Source organism: Podarcis filfolensis, assembly GCF_964270895.1.
Source record: "Podarcis filfolensis genome assembly, chromosome: 9".
Classification (NCBI taxonomy): Eukaryota; Metazoa; Chordata; class Lepidosauria; order Squamata; family Lacertidae; genus Podarcis; species Podarcis filfolensis.
The window spans coordinates 24045893-24066185 of record NC_139610.1 but is presented as its reverse complement, the minus strand read 5'-3'; the positions used below and the strand labels follow the sequence as shown (position 1 = coordinate 24066185).

The 20293-nt window shown below is 44.9% G+C and overlaps 2 protein-coding genes across 6 annotated transcripts in view; one reads left to right on the top strand and one right to left on the bottom strand.

Annotated features, from left to right (window-relative positions):
• The window catches only part of LOC310770184 (cyclic nucleotide-binding domain-containing protein 2-like), a 44637-nt gene extending 40858 nt beyond the window's left edge, over nucleotides 1-3779 (bottom strand). Inside the window, exons 1-2 of the mRNA XM_083630655.1 lie at nucleotides 3601-3779; nucleotides 413-524 (exon numbers count right to left, since the gene is read on the bottom strand). Of these exons, the coding sequence (XP_083486781.1) occupies nucleotides 413-524; nucleotides 3601-3770 (282 nt within the window). The 5' untranslated portion in view covers nucleotides 3771-3779. The remainder of the gene's footprint in view (nucleotides 1-412; nucleotides 525-3600) is intronic.
• EXOC1L (exocyst complex component 1 like) overlaps nucleotides 1-19011 on the top strand; it is a 113314-nt gene extending 94303 nt beyond the window's left edge. For 2 of the 5 annotated variants that reach the window (XM_083630855.1, XM_083630856.1), the window contains exons 3-4: nucleotides 15242-15372; nucleotides 16986-17766. In XM_083630855.1, coding sequence (XP_083486981.1) covers nucleotides 15271-15372; nucleotides 16986-17255 — 372 coding nt within the window. In that variant the 5' untranslated portion in view covers nucleotides 15242-15270 and the 3' untranslated portion in view covers nucleotides 17256-17766. Of the gene's footprint in view, nucleotides 1-2421; nucleotides 2435-7805; nucleotides 8112-15241; nucleotides 15373-16985 lie in introns of those variants that run through there. The other 3 variants (XM_083630857.1, XM_083630854.1, XM_083630858.1) reach the window with 3 other exon arrangements.
• The last annotated feature ends 1282 nt before the right edge of the window (nucleotides 19012-20293 follow it).

Here is a 20293-nt window from a genome sequence, read left to right as displayed (position 1 = left end):
CTTCAAACATTAAAAACTTCCCTAAACAGGGCACTGCAGTTCATTGTATTTCCACCCGCCCCCCCCAACTACACCCAATGTAGGAATAATTTTATTTGAACATTATTTAAATCTATCAGAATTCTTCATATAGAAATAAACTAAATAAACTTGTATGGGTATAAAATGTGACCCATTGCACCCCAAATTGTATTCCATAATCAGCTCTGAATTGCCCCAGTAATAACAGCACCAGATAGACAGCACGTATATGAGATCTAAGTACTCCTTACAAGAGTATTGAAGCACAGGACAGTATTACTATCCTCATATTATAAAAGGATGGCAGACTGATTATGGCTGGCAGGCAAGAGACACAGCAACCAGGCTTTTAGAGATTTCAGGACTCATGAAACATAAAAAAAATACTCACAAATTGTTTTTTAGAATAATCACTGACATTGAACAAGAAGTCACTTTTGAAGTTCATCTGCCTCTCCAGGTAAAATGTTGCCCATTGCACTGCCTGACTCCTTTCAATATATCTGTACAAGAAAAAAAAAGTGTGGCATTGGCTATTCTGGAGTAAAGAGCTTACACAATATTTATCTATTTTTATTCTTATCTAGCCCTTTCTCAAAAGACATCGTGGTTTGCCTGTCAGTATACTTTTCTTTTTTTAAAAAAAAAAGTTTCTAATTATTGAGAGCAGCAAAAATTTCCCAGTGTTAATCAAGATAAATAAATGGTACATACAACGTCTATAATAAGGTGAAGATAAAGCAATACTTAAATAAGGCAGATACAAAGATACAGGACTCATGTGCTAACTTGGTAAATTATAAGGAAGTTATTTAAACCATAGAGAAAAAGCGTACAATTGAATCATCTTTTGAATATTCTGAAACACCTGTATTTAATCAGTAATTTGAATGTTTCATTGTGAATTTTTGTAACTGCTTAGAGGTTTCTAACAATCAAGCATTATATAAATTTTGTTAAATAAACAAAAAAAAATTATACTTGTATATTCTTGCTTGTTGTTAGCCTTCCCCGCCCCCCCGGCAAGAGGCTTCACATTCCTTGCATATTGGTAAAATTGCCAGAGTAAGTATGTTTTACTGTCAGTTCTGTAAACACCGAATTCTTCTAACTAAAACCAACTATTGAGCTGATTTCAGTCTACAGGGTGTTCAAACTTTAAAACTTTCAATTTAACAGATTGTTTTCAACTGGCATTTTGTTAGTCCATCTTATTCAGAAAAAAAGGCAGTGTGTGAAACACTTGTTCATTATTCTTGCATCTCAGTAATTTGTACATTAAACAAACAAACAAACTTTGACAGTACAGTGGTACCTTGGTTGTCGAACGGCTTGGCTCCCAAACAAATTGGCTCCCGAGTGCCGCAAACCCGCAAGTGAGTGTTCTGGTTTGCAAACGTTTTTTGGAAGTCGAATGTCCGACGCAGCTTACGCAGCTTTCGATTGAGTGCAGGAAGCTCCTGCAGCCAATTGGAAGCCATGCCTTGGTTTTTGAACAGTTCTGGGAGTTGAATGGACTCCCGGAACGGATTAAGTTTGACAACCACGGTACCTCTGTAGTTTCATATTAAGCAAAGCACTGATGAACCAGTGTCAATGCACAGCCAGAGTGTAGTAGTAACAAAGCAGTAGCATGCAAGCTTCACACTGTTTTGGGGTCCCATAAGAACTCCTTTGACATCCAGGCTGCAATTCCCTGGGAAGAACTACCAGTTGCAGAAACAAGGAGAAGAGGAAGGCTGGGGTCAGGCAAGCATCCCTGAATATTTGTTAAAAGAGCACTCAGACTGCATTCCTCTGTACAATTGCTTTAGAATAAGCATTGGTGAACTCAGCAGGATCTTCTTTTGAGTTAAACAAGCATAGAATTTCACTACCTGTAATTAGAGACTACCAGTAATTTAATATGGTAGGGAACAAACTTCTGCAGGCAGCAATGCACGTGACATTTAAGCCGAGGTACATTTTTCCAAGTTACGGAGGTGAGAGCTCAAGATAATGGGAACGCAAACAAACAAACAAAACAGCACATACTGAAAGCTGTATTTTTAAATGTTTTTATTAAGATTTTCCTGGGTAATAACAGAATGTACAGAGTCTCTGCTTTCAAGTCATTGAATTACAGTGGTGCCCCGCAAGACGAATGGTTTTTGCGTCGCTTCGCTAGACGATTTTCCCTATGGGCTTGCTTCACAAGACGAAACGTCTTGCGAGTTCTTGCGAGTTTGTTTCCTTTTTCTTAAAGCCGCTAAGCCGCTAAGCCGTTAATTGCCGCTAAGCCGCTAATAGCCGCTAAGCCGCTAATAGCCGTGCTTCACAAGACGAAAAAACCGCAAGACGAAGAGACTCGCGGAACGGATTAATTTCGTCTTGCGAGGCACCACTGTAGTCAAACAAAACAGTCATATTCGAGGTAAGACATTATCGTTATAGGAAATATGAGGCTATCGGAAAAGAGACATGGGAAAAGAGGGGTGGAAAGGGGAAGACAGTGAAATTGCATTCTTGTCTTCTTCTTCTTTGGTGATCACTCGTAGCCAAGTAAGATTGTCTTCCATAAACACGGTTTTAACAATGAGTCCGTAAGTGACTGCGGAGGCCAATTCTGGATCCACACGTCCTTCCACAGTGGGGACATTGGTTTCCGGGTGGGAGTTGATCACGGTGTGGATTTGCCAAGCGTGCCTTCCTCCTAGTACGTTTCTCCCTTGCGTCCTGAGTTCGAGTGTCTTCAAAGCCCATGACACCTTTGGTAAAGGCTGTTCTTCAAATGGAGCGCTCGCAGGCCAGTGTTTCCCAGTTTCATCTGCAAAGCTTTTTGTGTCAGCTTGCAAATGTATTTGAATGCAATTCATTATTACTTTCTGGGTTCAGATACGCCTCCTTCCACTCAGCCCAACAGCAGCCATCCCAGAGATAGCTGCTATATGAGTGTCCATCCATCAACAGGTGATGGAACGGATGGGGTTGGACTGGATGACCCTCAGGATTCCCTCCAACTCTGTGACTTATTTCTTACTTCCTGGGTTTATTCGCAATGCAATCCATGCCTACTCAGAAGAAAGCCTTAACATGGTGGCAGCGTAAAGATGCACCCCTAAACGCACTTTGCTGACTCTCAAAGTCCCACTGAACCTAGTGAGGCTTGCTTCCAAGTAAACATTAGGCTGAACACTTCCTAAAGTGAGAAGACTGCCTAGATGCAGCTTCGCCATCCACCCAAATGTATGAGATCTGTGTGTTTATTTAATAATTTGGAGGGTGGGGAGTTTTCCACAGCCATTCCAGGGAGTCAGTTCTCTGAAATCTAGCTCTAAATCAACGAGTCAGGAGTTCTAGATCTTTTGACCTAACTTGTTTATTAACTAAAAAAGTCGTGCAAACGCCTCTCTTTAGCCGTGGCTCCCATGGGGCGGAAAGAAAGGCGCGCGCGCGTATGTGCAATAGTCCCAGGGCATGCACAGAGCGCGCAACTATCCCCCCCCCCATTGGCCAAGGTGCTGAAACAACTGGCCTCCCGCCTCCTCAGCATGCGGGTCTTAAGGGGAGACGGAGTGGAGCCGGCCGAGGGCGACTTACCTTTTCCTGTTCAGCAGCAGCCCGCAGAGATGGGCGGCGGCGGCGGCTGCTCGGCGGAACCGTCGGCGTCCCGGCGCCTCTCCCTGGCGAGGAAGCGCAAAGGAGGCGGGCGCGGGAGAGCGATCCCCATCAGGGGAGAGAGGGTTTGCCTCTCGCTGCGAGGCGGCCATGGCTCCGTCTCCAACACTTCGTGGGGAGGAGCAGCCTCGGGCTCATTCCTGTGGCAACACGAAGGCGGGACAGGGAAGCCTCGGGCATGTTTTTCGCCCTGGGCGCACGGGTGGGAACGGGAACACGCCCTGGGGCGCGGAAACCTCGCGCAACGCGGAGAGGGAAAGAATCTTTACAAGAGCCGGTGTTCTCCTTCCTTCCTCTGGACAGGTTCCGTGTCTTAAAACAGCTGCGCGTAGCAGAACTTCAACAGGTGGAGGGGCTTCCCCTTACACCGCATTTGCGTGCGAGGAGAAGCTGCACCAGTTGAACTTCTGCCTGCCGCCAAGTGACTGTTAGGCCAGTTCAGAGCCTAGGACTTGCCAATCAGAAGGTCGGCAATTCGAATCCCCTCGACGGGGTGAGCTCCTTTTGCTCTGTCCCTGCTCCTGCCAACCTAGCAGTTCGAAAGCACGTCAAAGTGCAAGTAGATAAATAGGTACCGCTCTGGCAGGAAGGTAATTGACGTTTCCATGCGCTGCTCTGGTTCGCCAGAAGTGGCTTAGTCATGCTGGCCACATGACCCGGAAGCTGTCTGTGGACAAACGCCGGCTCCCTCGGCCTATAGAGCCAGATGAGTGCGCAACCTCAGAGTCGGTCACGACTGGACCTAATGGTTCCTTTACCTTTACCCTTAAGAGAGATGACCCCCCTTGTTGCTTCTTCCACCTTCTGGGAAATGACACTGTCAGCAAGCCACTGATGATCGTCTTCCAAAGCAATTACTCTATTCCAAACTTAAAAACGGTAAGCATAACGCTGGTGGTCAGCAAAAGAGGTTCAAAGACTCTCTCAAGGCAAATCTAAAAAAATGTAGTATAGACACCTACAATTGGGAAACACTGGCCGGCAAGCCCTCCAATTGGAGAACAGCCTCTACCAAAGGTGTCGTGGGTTTTGAAGACACTCAAACTCAGGACACAAGGGAGCAGTGGCGTAGCGTGGGTTGTCAGCACCCGGGGCAAGGCAAGTAATTTGCGCCCCCTAACCCGTGGATTTGCGCCCCCTAACCCATGGATTTGCCCTAACCCCAGATGTTGCACCCGGTGCGGCCGGGCCCCCCTGCACCCCCCACGCTACGCCACTGCAAGGGAGAAACGTTTTAAGACGTAGGCACGCCTGGCAAACCCTCACTATGACCAACTCCTGCCTGGAAACCTATGTCCCCACTGTAGAAGGATGTGTGGATCCAGAATTGGCCTCCACAGTTATTTATGGACTCACTTTTAAAACCGTGTTTATGGAAGACAATCTTACTTGGCTATGAGTGCTCGCCAAAAAGAAGAGAGAGGCATTTGTTGGACTTTGCATTCTTGGCAGAGTTTGGATTCCAGCAGATATCAGGGTAGCTGAAGTCTCCCATGACTATTATGTCTCTCTCTCCTTTTTTGAACCTTTGATAATCTGCTTTAGGAAGGCATTATCCAAGTCATCTTGGAAGTCTATAGCAGAAACCCACATTAAGGTCACGGTTGCGTCCCTCTCCTACAATTTTTTTACCAATATACTTTCAATCTACCTTCCATGCTCCAAGTCATCCTTAAACACAAATTCTTTGTAAAATTCTATACCGAGCATTCAGGAAACTGCTGTGAAAATACACCTTTCACACATGGTTGCTTGCATTTCAATAGTACAGTACTCATGTTTATGCACAGGTGTCTTTGAGGGCGATATAAAAGTGTATGGAGAAGAAGCATAATTCAGTTACAAAGCTGAGGTGGTCATCAGAAGTAAGACCAGCTGAGGGCCAAACTACACATGATGCATGAAATGGCAGCCCAAAGGCTATAAAGGTAAAGGGACCGCTGACCAATAGGTTCAGTCATGGCCGACTCTGGGGTTGCAGCACTCATCTTGCTTTATTGGCCGAGGGAGCCGGTGTTTGTCCACAGACAGCTTCCGGGTCATGTGGCCAGCATGACTAAGCCACTTTGGCGAACCAGAGCAGCGCATGGAAACGCCATTTACCTTCCCGCCAGAGCGGTACCTATTTATCTACATGCACTTTGACATGCTTTCGAACTGCTAGGTTGGCAGGAGCAGAGACTGAGCAACGGGAGCTCAACCCGTTGCAGGGATTCGAACCGCCAACCTTCTAATGGGGAAGTCCTAGGCTCTGTGGTTTAACCCACAGCGCCACCTGCATCCCTTTGGCTTGAAAAGCCACTTTAGGAGATAATTGATTTGTCAGGTGAGGAAAGGATTGGCACCCCCTCCCCACTAATGCTTCCCCCCTCTCAGTGACTTCCTCCTGAAGCAGATTTTCAAAATAAAATGGGTCATCACGTTGATGTTTCATTAGTTTTGTCTATTTGAACATGAGTGCAATGGTACTTACGCCTTACTCCGATTGTTCTATTTGTGTAACATAGAAAGCGGATGAGAGATCATTTTAAACGGAAGGCACATTCTACCTAGTAAATACTCCATGCAGCAGAGAAAATGCAAAACTGATTTAAATATCATTTGTGAAAATGGCTTAAATGTGCTGTTAATAGCCTCCCTGGAGGAGTGGGGGAATTAGAAAAGAGAAAGCAATTCTGCTAATGAGCAAGGAGATGAATTAAAGATATTATTTAAAATCAATAGTGTTTACAGATGCTCTTTCCACTCAGGTCGTCAGCTGAGGGTAGCTTGCCAGTCTAGCACTTTTTGAGCACCCCCCCAATGGGGCTAATCCCTCTGAAAAACAGGAGATATGTTGTGTTGAACCCATCAGGCAAAATATAGAGCTTAGAGCAGGGGTCAACAAGGCTTACTGGGCATGGGCTGGATCACTCCCACAGAGATCCTCTGTGGGCCAGACCGGCGCAGCGCAACACCAGAAATCATGTATGCACATGTCCATTGTGCCATAAATCACTTCTGCACGTGCCCAAATGCCGAAAATCGCTTCTGCACAGGCGCAATTTTTGGCATCTGGGCATGTGCAGAAGCGATTTCCGGAGCTGCGGAAGAGAGTCCCAGCGCTGTGCTGTGCCAATTTAGCGCAGCATGTGGGGACTCGACGAGCGGACGGCTTGGTTCAGGAGTGGCTTATGGGCCGGTTAAGTGACCCCCCATGGGTCACTTGCGGCCCATCGGCCTTAGGTTGCTGACTTCTGGCTTAGAGCCATGGTTCTCAACATGAAGCACACGCCCCACAAGGGGGGCAATTTGATATTTAAGGAGGCATTTTGGAAGCTTGTTTAGACCAAGATAATGGCCTTTTCCTCCACATGAATAGGAGTTCACTTTTTGAATAATTAGAATTATATGTCATGGGCGGGGGCGGATCAGGATTTTAGAGATGCTTAGGTGGGGCATGGCAAAAAAGGGGCTGGGAACCACTGGCTTAGAGAGAAATTAAGCAGGTGGAAGTCATTAAGACTACACAGAATTGAATGATTTCAAAAATATTTGTGGAAGGGATTAGCTTTGGGAAAGGATGAACAAAATGTTTCATAAACGAAATGTTTTGCAACATTTGTATACCATTGGAACAAAACTCTAGCATGGAAAGGGTTACATGAGAAAAACCAGCTTTCCAGAATTACTATAACCCGGATGGTGGATGTTTTTTTCTGGTGTCCTGAAAGTGAAGATCTGGATTTAGCGCTGAAGCCCTTTCTGAACTGGCAGGTGGTTTCGGAGCCAGAACTGGCTGGCTTCCCTTCATTTCTGAAGCGATGCACGTAGACTTGTGGCAAAAGTTAAGTGTTCGGGAACAGCAGCGGCACTGCAGATGAGGGCGGGCGAGGAGATGTAGCTCCTGCTCCTGTCTCTTCTTTCGCCAGTGGTAATATCCTTAATGGAAGATCATCTCAATCAATACCTCCAGGCAGCTGTTAACTGACTGGGATAATGGAATCAAAATGAGTTAGTGCGAATGGGGCTTCCTCGCTGCTCTGGTATTAAAGATGCCTCTGCCCTGTGAAAGTCAGGGGGCTGCTGAGACCCACAGAAGACAATCTCTCTTCACATCAGCAAACTATGTCAGAGAAGAGGAACCTCTGTTGCTGGGCAGGACTCTGAATGGGGCCGCTGGTCTTCTGGCCAACAAGCTGGGAGCTGTGGCCTGATTGCCGTGTGACACTGAACCCAGGTCCTAACTCCTGGAGGGACTCTCGAAGGAAGAAGGAGGAGAGGTGTGGAAACAAAACATCTGCCTGGGTCGCTCGTGATCAAAGCCAAGGCAATGTCATCGTTGGTGAAAGAGGACCTCAACAAGAAGCTGTTCAAATCCCTTGGGCAAAGGTTGTATGAGTTCATTGAAGTTGAGTGTTCGGGCAAGGATCGTTTCTACCTCTGCGCTTCAGGTAAATAGGGAAGGGCCTAACAAGGTCCAGGCTACAGCTATCCAACCTGATGTAGGGACTAAGAGTGTGAGTTGGGAGCCATAAATTTCTGATTCAAAGCTCTCCTTAGTCATGAACTAATGTGGCGCCTTGTAGAGAAACCATAGTTCTCTCAGCCTCAGTCTATCTGCAGCAGAAAGGTAATATAACGGACAGATATAATGTGTGTGGGATGCTTTGAAAAAATCCAACACAAATGTTAAATATTTATATTTGACAGGGGATCTCCTGGCTGCAATTTCATGCCATTTCCAATAAATCTGATGTATTCTGATTAATGGTATTTATTTCCAAGTAAGGCAGCGGTCTTAAGCACATCTGCTTGGAATTATGAAATCAATGAAATTTTCTTCAAAGCAAATGTGACGGGGATTGGACTTTGAAAGCGTTTAGAGTTAAGAGGCTGGTGCTTCCCACAAGTCCAAGAAAAAGAATAGTAATCTAGTTTTACAGTAAATTCTAATGCATGGTTCCTCGGAATTCAGTTGTACTTATTTTAATGGGACCTACTCCTAAATAGGAGGTTTTAGCTGATAGCTTGAGTTTGTTTGTAAATGCTTATTTACATCTCACTGTGTCAGCTGTAGGCAGACTGCATTTCATATTGTGCCAGTGAAATGGCATCTTCCTTTTCAATCTGCAGTACTAAGCCTATTTCTGATTAGATGTACCGTAATTCTTCCTGCATTCATTTTCAAGCCAATGTGCTCAGGATTGACTTATCTTAATTGTTTGTTGCCATCTCCCTGCATGCTTCAAATTGGCCCAACTCATAACAGTGTTTACAGGTTCCCTATGTCTTCCAGTAATTGAGAAATGTGTGAAGCTAGAAGATATTGTAAGTTTGTGGGTTTTGTTTGCATTGTAGTTCTGGTAGCCATTGTAGAGGATATGTTAGTTTTTCCTTCTTATGTAAGTACAACTACAAATTGTTTAGATATTTGTTCCACTGCTTTGAGCCTTGATACTAGGTGTTTTTGTAATGCAATAATTTATCACCACAAATCATCGCCAATAGAGCTATTTTGGTAGTTTAACAGAGATGCTAATCAGAAGTTTGTATGTGTGTAAAATTTCCTACAAAACCCTAGGGAAAGATTGTCCTCTTTTCTTCCCAATATGATAATATAAGCACTTGTAACATGAAGCAAATAATTTTGTAGTCGGAATACTTTCAAAGATTTTTTCAATGAATTGAAAGACTTTAATATCCTTGTTTATCTTCTGCTTATATTTATCACCTAAATGTATGGTCAATGTGCTCTGTTATCACCCATGTTGGGGGTGAGGTATGCCACTAATATGAAGATCTGCTGTTTACATTGTTTCATGCTGTTAAATATTTCCAAATGCAAGACCTCAAGAGAATGCAGAGGGACGAGTTTTCTTCTGAAATAGTGGGGGAGCAACATTTTTGTAATCAATAGGACTGTACAAAAGGGGGTGAAGAAATCGTTTTTGCCCAGAATATTAGGAAAGAAAAAGCAGGGACACCATCAAAGGCCACCACCTCAGATTCAGTGAATGTTAAAGCACGGAATCAGAATGGGTGGTGAATTAATGGATTGGAGGACAGAATGCCTCTGGGGCAAAACTTGCTTCCTTATCTGTATAGCCGAAAATATGAAATTACTGGTCATGAGAGATTCTTTTCCTAGAAGACACATTTGCTCTTGCTAGCCTCCTTCACGCTGCCCTTTTGCAGGTGCCATCTGCAAAACCTCCCTCAAAACAAGATCCTTCAGTATCTGCATTTTTCTCACTTGAAATCCAGTGGTTCTTTGCTTCACTGCTGGGCAAAAATTAACATAGACCAAACCAAGATTCAGTAAGTCACTATGGAGTTTCAGAACCTACTGCTGCCTCTGAAATTCATTTTGATATTCACAGTCCTCACTTTGCTTTACCCAGAGCTTCACCCTGACAGTCACAAGAGGCAGCTCTAGGGGAGCGCAACTGTTGGAGTCGCACCAGGCACAAAGCTTGTTGGGCTTCACAACAGGCGCCACCACTCTTACGTCCAATGGAAGGCGAGAGGCAGTGGGCACCAAATTTTGGCACTGCACAAGGTGCCACTGAAATTTGAGACACCGAGGTCCGCCAATGCACCCACATTCCTATTAACTTAAAAGGCAACTTGGTTCCAATCAATTTGCTTGACAACTGGGTTGTGCACAGGAAAAACTATGTACAGTGGTACCTCAGGTTAAGAACTTAATTTGTTCTTTGTTGTTGTTGTTAGTTAGTCGTTTAGTCGTGTCCGACTCTTTGTGACCCCATGGACCAGAGCACGCCAAGCACTCCTGTCTTCCACTGCCTCCTGCAGCTTGGTCAAACTCATGCTGGTAGCTTCGAGAACACTATCCAACCATCTCGTCCTCTGTCATCCCCTTCTCCTTGTGCCCTCCATCTTTCCCAACATCAGGGTCTTTTCCAGGGAGTCTTATCTTCTCATGAGGTGGCCAAAGTATTGGAGCCTCAGTTTCACGATCTGTCGTTCCAGTGAGCACTCAGAGATGATTTCCTTAAGAATGGAGAGGTTTGATCTTCTTGCAGTCCACGGGACTCTCAAGAGTCTCCTCCAGCACCATAATTCAAAAGCATCAATTCTTCGGCGATCAGCCTTCTTTATGGTCCAGCTCTCAATTTGTTCTTAACCTGGTACTATTTCTGGGTTAGTGGAGTCTGTAACCTGAAGCGTCTGTAACCTGAGGTACCACTGTAATTGTCTTCCAAAAATTGTTTTAAAAGGAAAGGCTATATTTAGCAAAGCAGTGGCCAGTTTCCAAAGAGGCAAACTAGCTGCATACAAACAAAGGGATTTGGAATGGTGCTTCTCAGGCAGCAGTCTTTCATGACACATGGCAAAAAACTTTTGTAAGTTAAAATTTTCCAAAAGCAGTTTGTGATATGGTATAGAAGTCTGGTCTTCTGAACAGGAAATGTCAAAAATAAATAAATCCATGGGGCCTGCGCAATCCTTTGTATGTATTTAAAATAGCTCTTAGGTTTCAGTCAATGTATTCAGGATCATGGTTCAAAGTGACAGATCTAGCTGTACTCAGAAATAAACCGCACTGGAATTAATAGGATTAACTTCAAAGTAAGTATGCTGAGGATTACCTGTGGATATTCATAGCGCTTTTATATATATATATATAAAAGTATATTAGGAGTTGGGCTTTTAAACTTGCACGCATGTTGCATCATGCAAATCACACAAAGTGCATCAGTTACAAAGTGCATATGCATGCATCATTCTTTATACACTTGTCAGAAGGCTGAGTCAGTGTGTGAGGTAAACCACAACAAACACACTCCATTTCCAGGTCTTCATTGGGCGTATGGCATCTTCCATCATTCAGCACCCTGGACAGCTCCACTGAAACTAAGCAAAACTTGGAAGTCCCAAGTGTGCAAAGTGAAGCACTTGTATGTGTATCCTAGGCTTTGCAGATACTGTACTCCAAGCAAGATACCGTGGTCCTGGCCTTGAGCCAGTTGGTTAGAGGCGGTAGCAATCGGGGGGGGGGCGGTGTGAAAGAAAGATGGAGCTGTTTGCTTTCTTCCCACTGCTTGGTAAAGCGAAGGGAGGATGAGCAACCTGAGCAGTATAGAGGTGAAGAGAAAATGGTCTGGGTCTGGGGTGGAGAGCATCTTTCTCAGGATATCAAACATGGCAGTGATAGGCTCTGTGTTTTACCATCAGGCGTCCTATTGGGAAGACCCAGTTTTCTGAGTGTATGTTCTGGAAGTTGGGCAATAGGGGCAGTACAGTATTCCTTTTGGTGTACCGACCTCCCCGCTGCACCAAGGATTCCCTGCCCGAGCTGCTTCAGGTCGTGGCGGATGTTCTCCTGGAGACACCTAGCTTGGTTGTCCTAGGGGATTTTAACATCCATGCCGACACGACCTTACAAGGGGCCGCTCGGGACTTCGTGGAAAGCATGGCCTCCATGGGGCTGTCCCTGAATAAGTTGGGCCCAACTCATAGTCATCGGCATGCCTTAGACCTCGTGTTCACCTCTAGTGACGTGGGTGATCTGACACTAAGTAAAAGCGAAACGAAAGAAGTGCCATGGTCAGATCACCTCCTGGTGCAACTGGACTTCTCCACGACCCTTCCGCTCTGCAGGGAGGTGGGACCAATTCGGATGGTCCGCCCCCGCCACTTAATGGATCCAAATGGTTTCCAGAGAGTGGTAGGGGATGCTTTATCCCATGTTGATGGCCTTTCAGCTGATTCCCTGATGGCCCGCTGGAATGCGGAGTTAACCAGGGCTATCGACTGTCTGGCTCCGAAGCGCCCTCTCCGATTGCATGGAGCCTGGACAGCCCCGTGGTTTTCCCCAGAGCTGAGGGTGATGAAACAATCGTTGAGACGGCTAGAGCGTCGGTGGCAGAAAACTCACTCCGAATCTGACCGGACACAGGTTTGAGCTCAACGTCGAGCCTACCAAGTGGCGATAGCGACGGCGAAGAAGACTTTCTTCACCGCCTCTATTGCATCTGCAGAAAATAGTAGCAGGAGACTCTTTCAGGTGGTCTGCAATTTAACGGAACCACCTTTACCACTGGGGCCTTGTAAAGACCCCAAGATCTCCTGCAACGATTTTGCAAAGTTTTTTGCAGATAAAATCACTCATATTCGGATGGAGCTAGACACCACCCTGTGGGAGCAGGGCTGGGGCGGGAGAGTGCTAGAGCCCTGTCTGGTCAAGCTGCATGGAATCAATTTCAATCCGTTACCCCCGAGGATGTGGACAGGCTGCTTGGACGTGTGAAACCAACCACCTGTCTCCTTGATCCTTGCCCATCCTGGCTAATAAAAGCAAGCCGGGAAGGGCTGGGCGATGGGCTCTGCGGGGTGGTGAATGCTTCCCTCTGTGAGGGAACATTCCCAGATCCGCTGAAAGAGGCGGTCATTAAACCGCTTCTTAAAAAAACATCTTTAGACCTGGCCAGTATGGCCAACTATCGCCCAGTATCAAATCTTCCATTTTTGGGCAAGGTGATTGAGCGCGTGGTTGCTGAACAACTCCAGGCACACCTGGAGGATGCGGACCATTTGGATCCCTTCCAATTGGGATTCAGGCCTCATCATGGGACTGAAACTGCCTTGGTCACACTGGTTGATGATCTCTGGCGAGCTAGGGACAAAGGTGAGAGTTGTTTCCTAGTTCTGCTGGATCTCTCAGCGGCCTTTGATACAATCGACCATAACATCCTTCTGGACTGTCTAGAGGGGCTGGGAGCTGGGGGCACTGTTATACAGTGGTTTCGCTCCTTCCTCCTGGGCCGTGTTCAGAAAGTGGTGGTGGGGGATGAGTGTTCAGACCCCTGGGCCCTCACTTGTGGGGTGCCTCAGGGTTCCGTCCTCTCCCCCATGCTTTTTAACATCTATATGAAGCCACTGGGAGAGATCATCAGGGGGTTTGGACTGGGTGTCCATCAATATGCAGATGATACCCAGCTCTACCTCTCTTTCAAATCAGAACCAGTGAAGGCGGTGAAGGTCCTGTGTGAGTGCCTGGAGGCGGTTGGAGGATGGATGGCGGCTAATGGATTGAAGTTGAATCCTGACAAGACAGAAGTACTGTTTTTGGGGGACAGGCTGGTGTGGAGGACTCCCTGGTCCTGAATAGGGTAACTGTGCCCCTGAAGGACCAGGTGCGCAGCCTGGGAGTCATTTTGGACTCACAGCTGTCCATGGAGGCGCAGGTCAATTCTGTATCCAGGGCAGCTGTCTACCAACTCCACCTGGTACGCAGGCTGAGACCCTACCTGCCCGCGGACTGTCTCGCCAGAGTGGTGCATGCTCTAGTTATCTCCCGCTTGGACTACTGCAATGCACTCTACGTGGGGCTACCTTTGAAGGTGACTCGGAAACTACAACTAATCCAGAATGCGGCAGCTAGACTGGTGACTGGGGGCGGCCGCCGAGACCACATAACACCGGTCTTGAAAGACCTACATTGGCTCCCAGTACGTTTCCGAGCACAATTCAAAGTGCTGGTGTTGACCTTTAAAGCCCTAAACGGACTCGGCCCAGTATACCTGAAGGAGCGTCTCCACCCCCATCGTTCTGCCCGGATGCTGAGGTCCAGCGCCGAGGGCCTTCTGGCGGTTCCCTCATTGCGAGAAGCAAAGCTACAGGGAACCAGGCAGAGGGCCTTCTCGGTAGTGGCGCCCGCCCTGTGGAACGCCCTCCCATCAGATGTCAAAGCGATAAACAACTACCTGACATTCAGAAGACATCTTAAGGCAGCCCTGTTCAGGGAAGTTTTTAACATGTGATATTTTAGTGTATTTTTGGTTTCTATGGAAGCCGCCCAGAGTGGCTGGGGAAACCCAGCCAGATGGGCGGGGTACAAATAATACATTATTATTATTATTATTATTATTATTATTATTATTATTATTATATAGGCTTCTTCCTGCAAGCACCTATTTCCTAACCCTTTCCCCCACAAACTTTAGGGAAGTTTCTTTATGTTTGATGTTTTATTGTGCTTTTGGAAGCCACCCTGAGTGGCTGGGGAAACCCAGCCAGATGGGCGGGGTATAAATAATAAAATTATTATTAATAATAATATTAATATAGCAGCATGTAAAAGAGGTGAAATCGCTGGCTCTGAAGCAGCTGCCAGATTTAGGTAAATTAGTGGATGCAACATGAATGCAACATCAGTGTGAGAGAATCTAAGAGTGGACAAATGCACAAAACACTCGAGGCAGTGTGAACTTTACCCTCACAATCTTATATGAATATATCAGTAACATTGTACATCCATTAGCCAGCCTGTACAGGATGTTTCGGTGCCATTGAAGTGTTTGTATATTGAGGTGGCAATCTTAGTCACATTTACTTGTAAGTTCCATTTGGAACTTGCTTCCAAATAAGGATGCTTATTGCACAAGATAAAATATGCCTGCTAAGTGTATCCAAACTTAACAAATTTCAGACACTGTTGGGTCCTATTCATTAATTGAAATTATATACGGTTTCTAAAAATAACAGAGAATTACTTTTCATATAAGTGCAGAAATGTATGATCTGTGCAAACTCTTTTTTTTTTTTTGTCTTGCAGTAACAAAAGGTGAAGAAGTACAAATAACTATGGTGAAACACTTTAGAATAGGCCTTGATGAGAATTATGAAATATCTGAAAAATGGTTTCTTGATGATTTGGAGATGATTGATGGGAAAGAAGCTGATACTGTAAGGACTGCTTTTTATATAAGGCATCATTGTACTGCAGTTTGTGATGTAATCTTTGGATGAAACACTAACGCAAGAAGTTATTATGTTAAAATTGCATCATGAGATTTCAGGCTGAATATTTTGTAGCATATCCATACTATGATTGCTCCACATACAAGCTTTGCTGGCCAAAACCACTAAGCAATCTATTTCAGTTCTATGAACCTTATCCAATTAGCAGCAGCAACAAAAAGAACCATTTGAGTTTAAGGGCTTTCCATGTTCTCTCAAGCTCCAAACTGTGTGGAAATTGCAGTCTTATTTAAGCAGTAATGATATAGTACGTTATCTTATGGTCAATTTCAGCACTGCCACTATCTTGGAGCTCAAATTATGGAAATTCATTCATGCAACATATTAAACCAAACTTTTTGTTAATTGAATACAAACATTTTGAATGAAGAAGAACTATCCTCAGTACTAGGAAATTACACAGCATCTAGAAAGGCAGGAATTCACATGCAATTTACATTATTACTTTTAATTGGTTAATTTATTGAGCAAAAGGAAGTTGGAAATAAAAGTTGGCAATTTCTTTCCTCACCAGGGTTTCCACCCCATGTCTCTCAAATCTGCTCCCTGCTTCCTTTCACCTTCAAGTTCTAAACCTCTTGGCCTAACTGAACTTTAAATACTTTAAGGCAGAGGTTTTCAACCTTTTTGAGTCCACTGCTCCCTTAAGCAACTACAGTCTTTCTGCAACACCCCTGTGGGGCTCAGGAGCCCAGTTATGTCACCCCTTGCCTGCAGCCTCTCATCCTTTTTCAAATACCCACCTTTGTGGAGTGTTCCCTCAGGCTCCTCTCCTCTCCTCTCTCTTTGGGAGTTGTCTGAGCAACAGTTCAGTCTCTGAGCTGTCTTCCTGCCCCAAAGAGAGTTTCCTTCTCACACTGCGCCACAGGGGCCTGGGAAGCACCCCAAAGCCAGCCCCAGAGGCACAATTTGCCTGGAGAGCTTGTAGCTAGGGCTGCTGCAACAAACAGCTGCACAACCCTTTGGGAGGCAGAGGTGTGAGAGGGCATCAGAGGAGGGAGGGAAGGAAAGAGGGACAAAGGACAGTGGTGCCCGTGGCATCCCTGAGCACCATTCAAGGCACCCCAGGGTGCCATGGCACACTGGTTGTAGGCCACTGCTTTAAGACTTAGGCCTGATTTGTCAAAGAGAGTGAAAGAGAGACAGAGAGAGGAAAGTACTCTTGCTCTCATGTGATTCTATTTCAATTACATACACCACTTCAAAATTTCAGAAATATTAACTTTTAATAGCAACGAACATATCTGAAGCAAATTATAACTATTCAAATATTTCTATTTCATCAAAATTTCTGCTAACTGGTAGAAGGATTCCCTCCCCACCCCCAACAACAGCAGCAAAAAGAACTGGCACAAGTTGTACAAATTAGAACCACCCAAGAGTTTGGGAAACATTTCCAAAATCTATCTTGGATCAATAAATGTTTTTTTATCCACAATAACATGCCCAAGCTACAAGGCAATTGAGTGCAGTGCAATAAGGATTTAGACACTATCATAAAAGTAATAATTTTTCTCTTTTTATTTATTTCTTTTCAGGATAATCCGTGGTTTGATATGCATTTCAAGAAAGTCTATAGTTGGGAAGCTTATAGCTGTGCATCTAAATACGCCTTTGCGCGGACATTAAATAAACTGAACGAGATGTACCTCCAGAAGGACTTGAAGATAGTCAACTTTGATTTTACCTATATAAATGATGGTTCACTCTGGTCATCTAACAATGGGGATGACTGCTTAGTACTTATGAGAATCTGCTTCTATGCATCCAACCTTTTGTGTCTGTCTCTGTGCCCTCTGCCTGTCTGACTATTATCACTCTCTCCGGATTTGGATACAATTTCAAAATAAGGTTTTTAAATAGTTCAATTCCGTACTGTCAGGGTTTCGATTTTTCATAAACGGTTACAATTTTTTATATAAATTGTTCATCTCAAAGAGAGAGTCTTGACAATATATGTATGTGCTTAAATATCTATTTCCAACCACTTATTTCACCAAATTGAAACACATATTCAGGCTGCGTTCCTGTAATCACGTACCCCATTGGACTCCATGGTGTTTCCTCTGAATAGACATGTATAAGATTGCAATATAGCTACAGCTACACAAAACTGTATGTTAGTTTTATACCGGTCTAACTGGCCTGGCTTCTCCCAAAGAAACCTGGGAACTGTAGTCTGGCATGTGTTGGTGCTTTAGGGGGCAAGGAGTTGTGTCCCGTCCCTTTGTTACTGTGCATGCAATAAACTGCAGTGGGCAGGAGCGGCAAAGACAAGTCGTGTTATGCATTTTTATAAGATAGTTTTCCATTTCTGCCACCTCTGATCTTTAGTAGCCTTAGAACACAAAGCAAACAAATATGCACATTCTACAATAAAGGTAAAGGGACCCCTGACCGTTAGGTCCAGTCGTGGACAACTCTGGGGTTGCGGCGCTCATCTGACTTTACTGGCCAAGGGAGCCGGCGTACAGCTTCCGGGTCATGTGGCCAGCACGACTAAGCCGCTTCTGGCGAACCAGAGCAGTGCACGGAAACACCGTTTACCTTCCCGCCGGAGCGGTACCTATGTGCTTTCAAACTGCTAGGTTGGCAGGAGCAGGGACCGAGCAACGGGAGCTCACCCCGTTGCGGGGATTCGAACCACCGACCTTCTGATCGGCAAGTCCTAGGCTCTGTGGTTTAACCCACAGTATCACCAGCCTATGCAATTTGTGCCCGCCAAGCCAAGATGGAACAGGCTCTTGCTGCCTATAAAGAGAACAAACAATGTGGCTTGTCCTGCACTTCTCAGACTCGAAGCAGAGCTAGTGAACAATGTTCAGCTCTGCAGGTCACAAGTTGTGTGTGCTTTGACTACAACAAAAATGAATAAATAAATAATCAGAAGAGTTGCACAGCATGCGCTGGGAATCATGCAGTTCCATTTGGATTGCAACTAGTCATGAGCAGTGGGTATAAGTCTGGATTTATATAATGATTATACATGTTTAAAGCACATAGCTTCCCCAAAGAATCATGGGAACTGTAGTTTGAGAAGAGTACTGGGAATTGCATGTCTGTTAAAGGAAAACTAGTTTCCAGTATTCTTTGGACGGAAGCCATGCACTTTAAATGTGTCTTGAATGTGCTTTGTGGGGTGGGAATGTGAATGTGGGGTGATACTGAGCTACATAGACTCAGTGGTCTAACTTGATAGATGGCAGCTTACTTTATTTAAAAAGCAAAACAAAACTTTTAAGTTTTACATGTGAAAACAGCCTGCAGCAGATACATATTGCTATCAGTTTTATACTTAACACGCATATGGAAGCACTGGTGGCTGCAGGAGGAAGTTCCTTTAGTAACACTCTAATGAAACAACAAAAATCGAACTGTAAATACTCCCTGCCATTCTTTCTTAAGAAATGAACAAATAATTGATACTTTCAACAGACTTGTTTGGTATCCTTGGAACTGATATGTAACTACATATTTGTTACGTTCAACTATTTTTGCTCTTGCTTGGCTCTTCTTTATATGTGTAACTGGATTCAAATGAAAATACAGTGTATACTTAAAATACGACTGCTATGAATGTGGCTATCATATATGCATTGCTGCACACTCTGTTGTGAAAGTGAGCTGATTTAAACCTTTATGATACCTCATTCACATTCTCGGGGCACAATAGCTCAGGAATTCTTAAGTCATTACAACTATGGAATTTTTAAAGCATTATCTTTTTAATTGGTTTGATTCAGGATCAACAAACATGAATGGCCTGTACTTTAAAATACAACCCCTCCCCCAAAAAAATTAATTATGAGCCAGCTTACACTTGCTTCTGACCACTTCAATAGAGCTTTGGTTTGCAGAGGTGCCACTTGCATCAACTGGAATGTCCTTGTGATGCATAGTTCTTGTAGCACCCCTTTACAACCCTGATTTTGGAGAAGCCATTTCACACAAATGGCACCTTTGCATTAGCGCAAACCAGCCACTCCTCAGGGAGAAGGGATTTGTCTATTACATTTCTATCCCACCTTCCCTCCAGGGAATTTAAGGCATCGCACATGGTTTCCAACCCCCTACCCCCATTTCATCTTCACAACCCTGTGATATGATGACTGGTTCAAAGTCACCAGTGGGGGATTTGAACCTGGATTTCTTCAGCTGTGGTCTGATGCTCTAACCACTGCACTGCAGTGATTATCTGACTCAATGGCAGATCTGGGGTTTGACTTGCGTGAAACGCTGAGGTCATCACACATTTCCAAGATGCTTACATCAGGGCTGCTGGAAAATCTAAACTGGCCCTAAATTTCGTGCCGAGACAAAACAAGAGGAGGGAAGAAAAGACAGAAGTAAGGGTTAGTTTCCAGTACTTCAATTATAAAGTAAGAATCACACACACAGTTTGTGGGAAATTGTTGAAGTGGCATTGTTAAGAAAGGACATTACTACACTTGCCTCCTTCCCAAAGCTGGGAAAGCATTAACTAGGTATTGTGATGGAGGTGGGAGGACTCTAGGGCCTTGTCAGAACCCCCAAACCTCTTTCCCAAAGTCCAGCACCTTGCTTACCAGCTTTGGAAAGGCAGTGCGAAGGCTGGGGGAACATCAGATGTTGCTGAGGGCCACCAAAAACGGCCACGAGGGCTGCATGCAGCCCTCCGGCCACACGTCGGACCACCCTGCTGTAGATCAAGCATATTTGCAGAATGGTGGGGTGCACAGAAGGATTTCCTAGTTTGGTTTGACTGGACAGCTGGTTTCAGATTTGAAGGGTCTGATGTTTCAGTGACTGAAACCCTGTGCTTGGTTCTGTACACCCGTAATACCTACCCAGCCTGCTAAATTTGTAA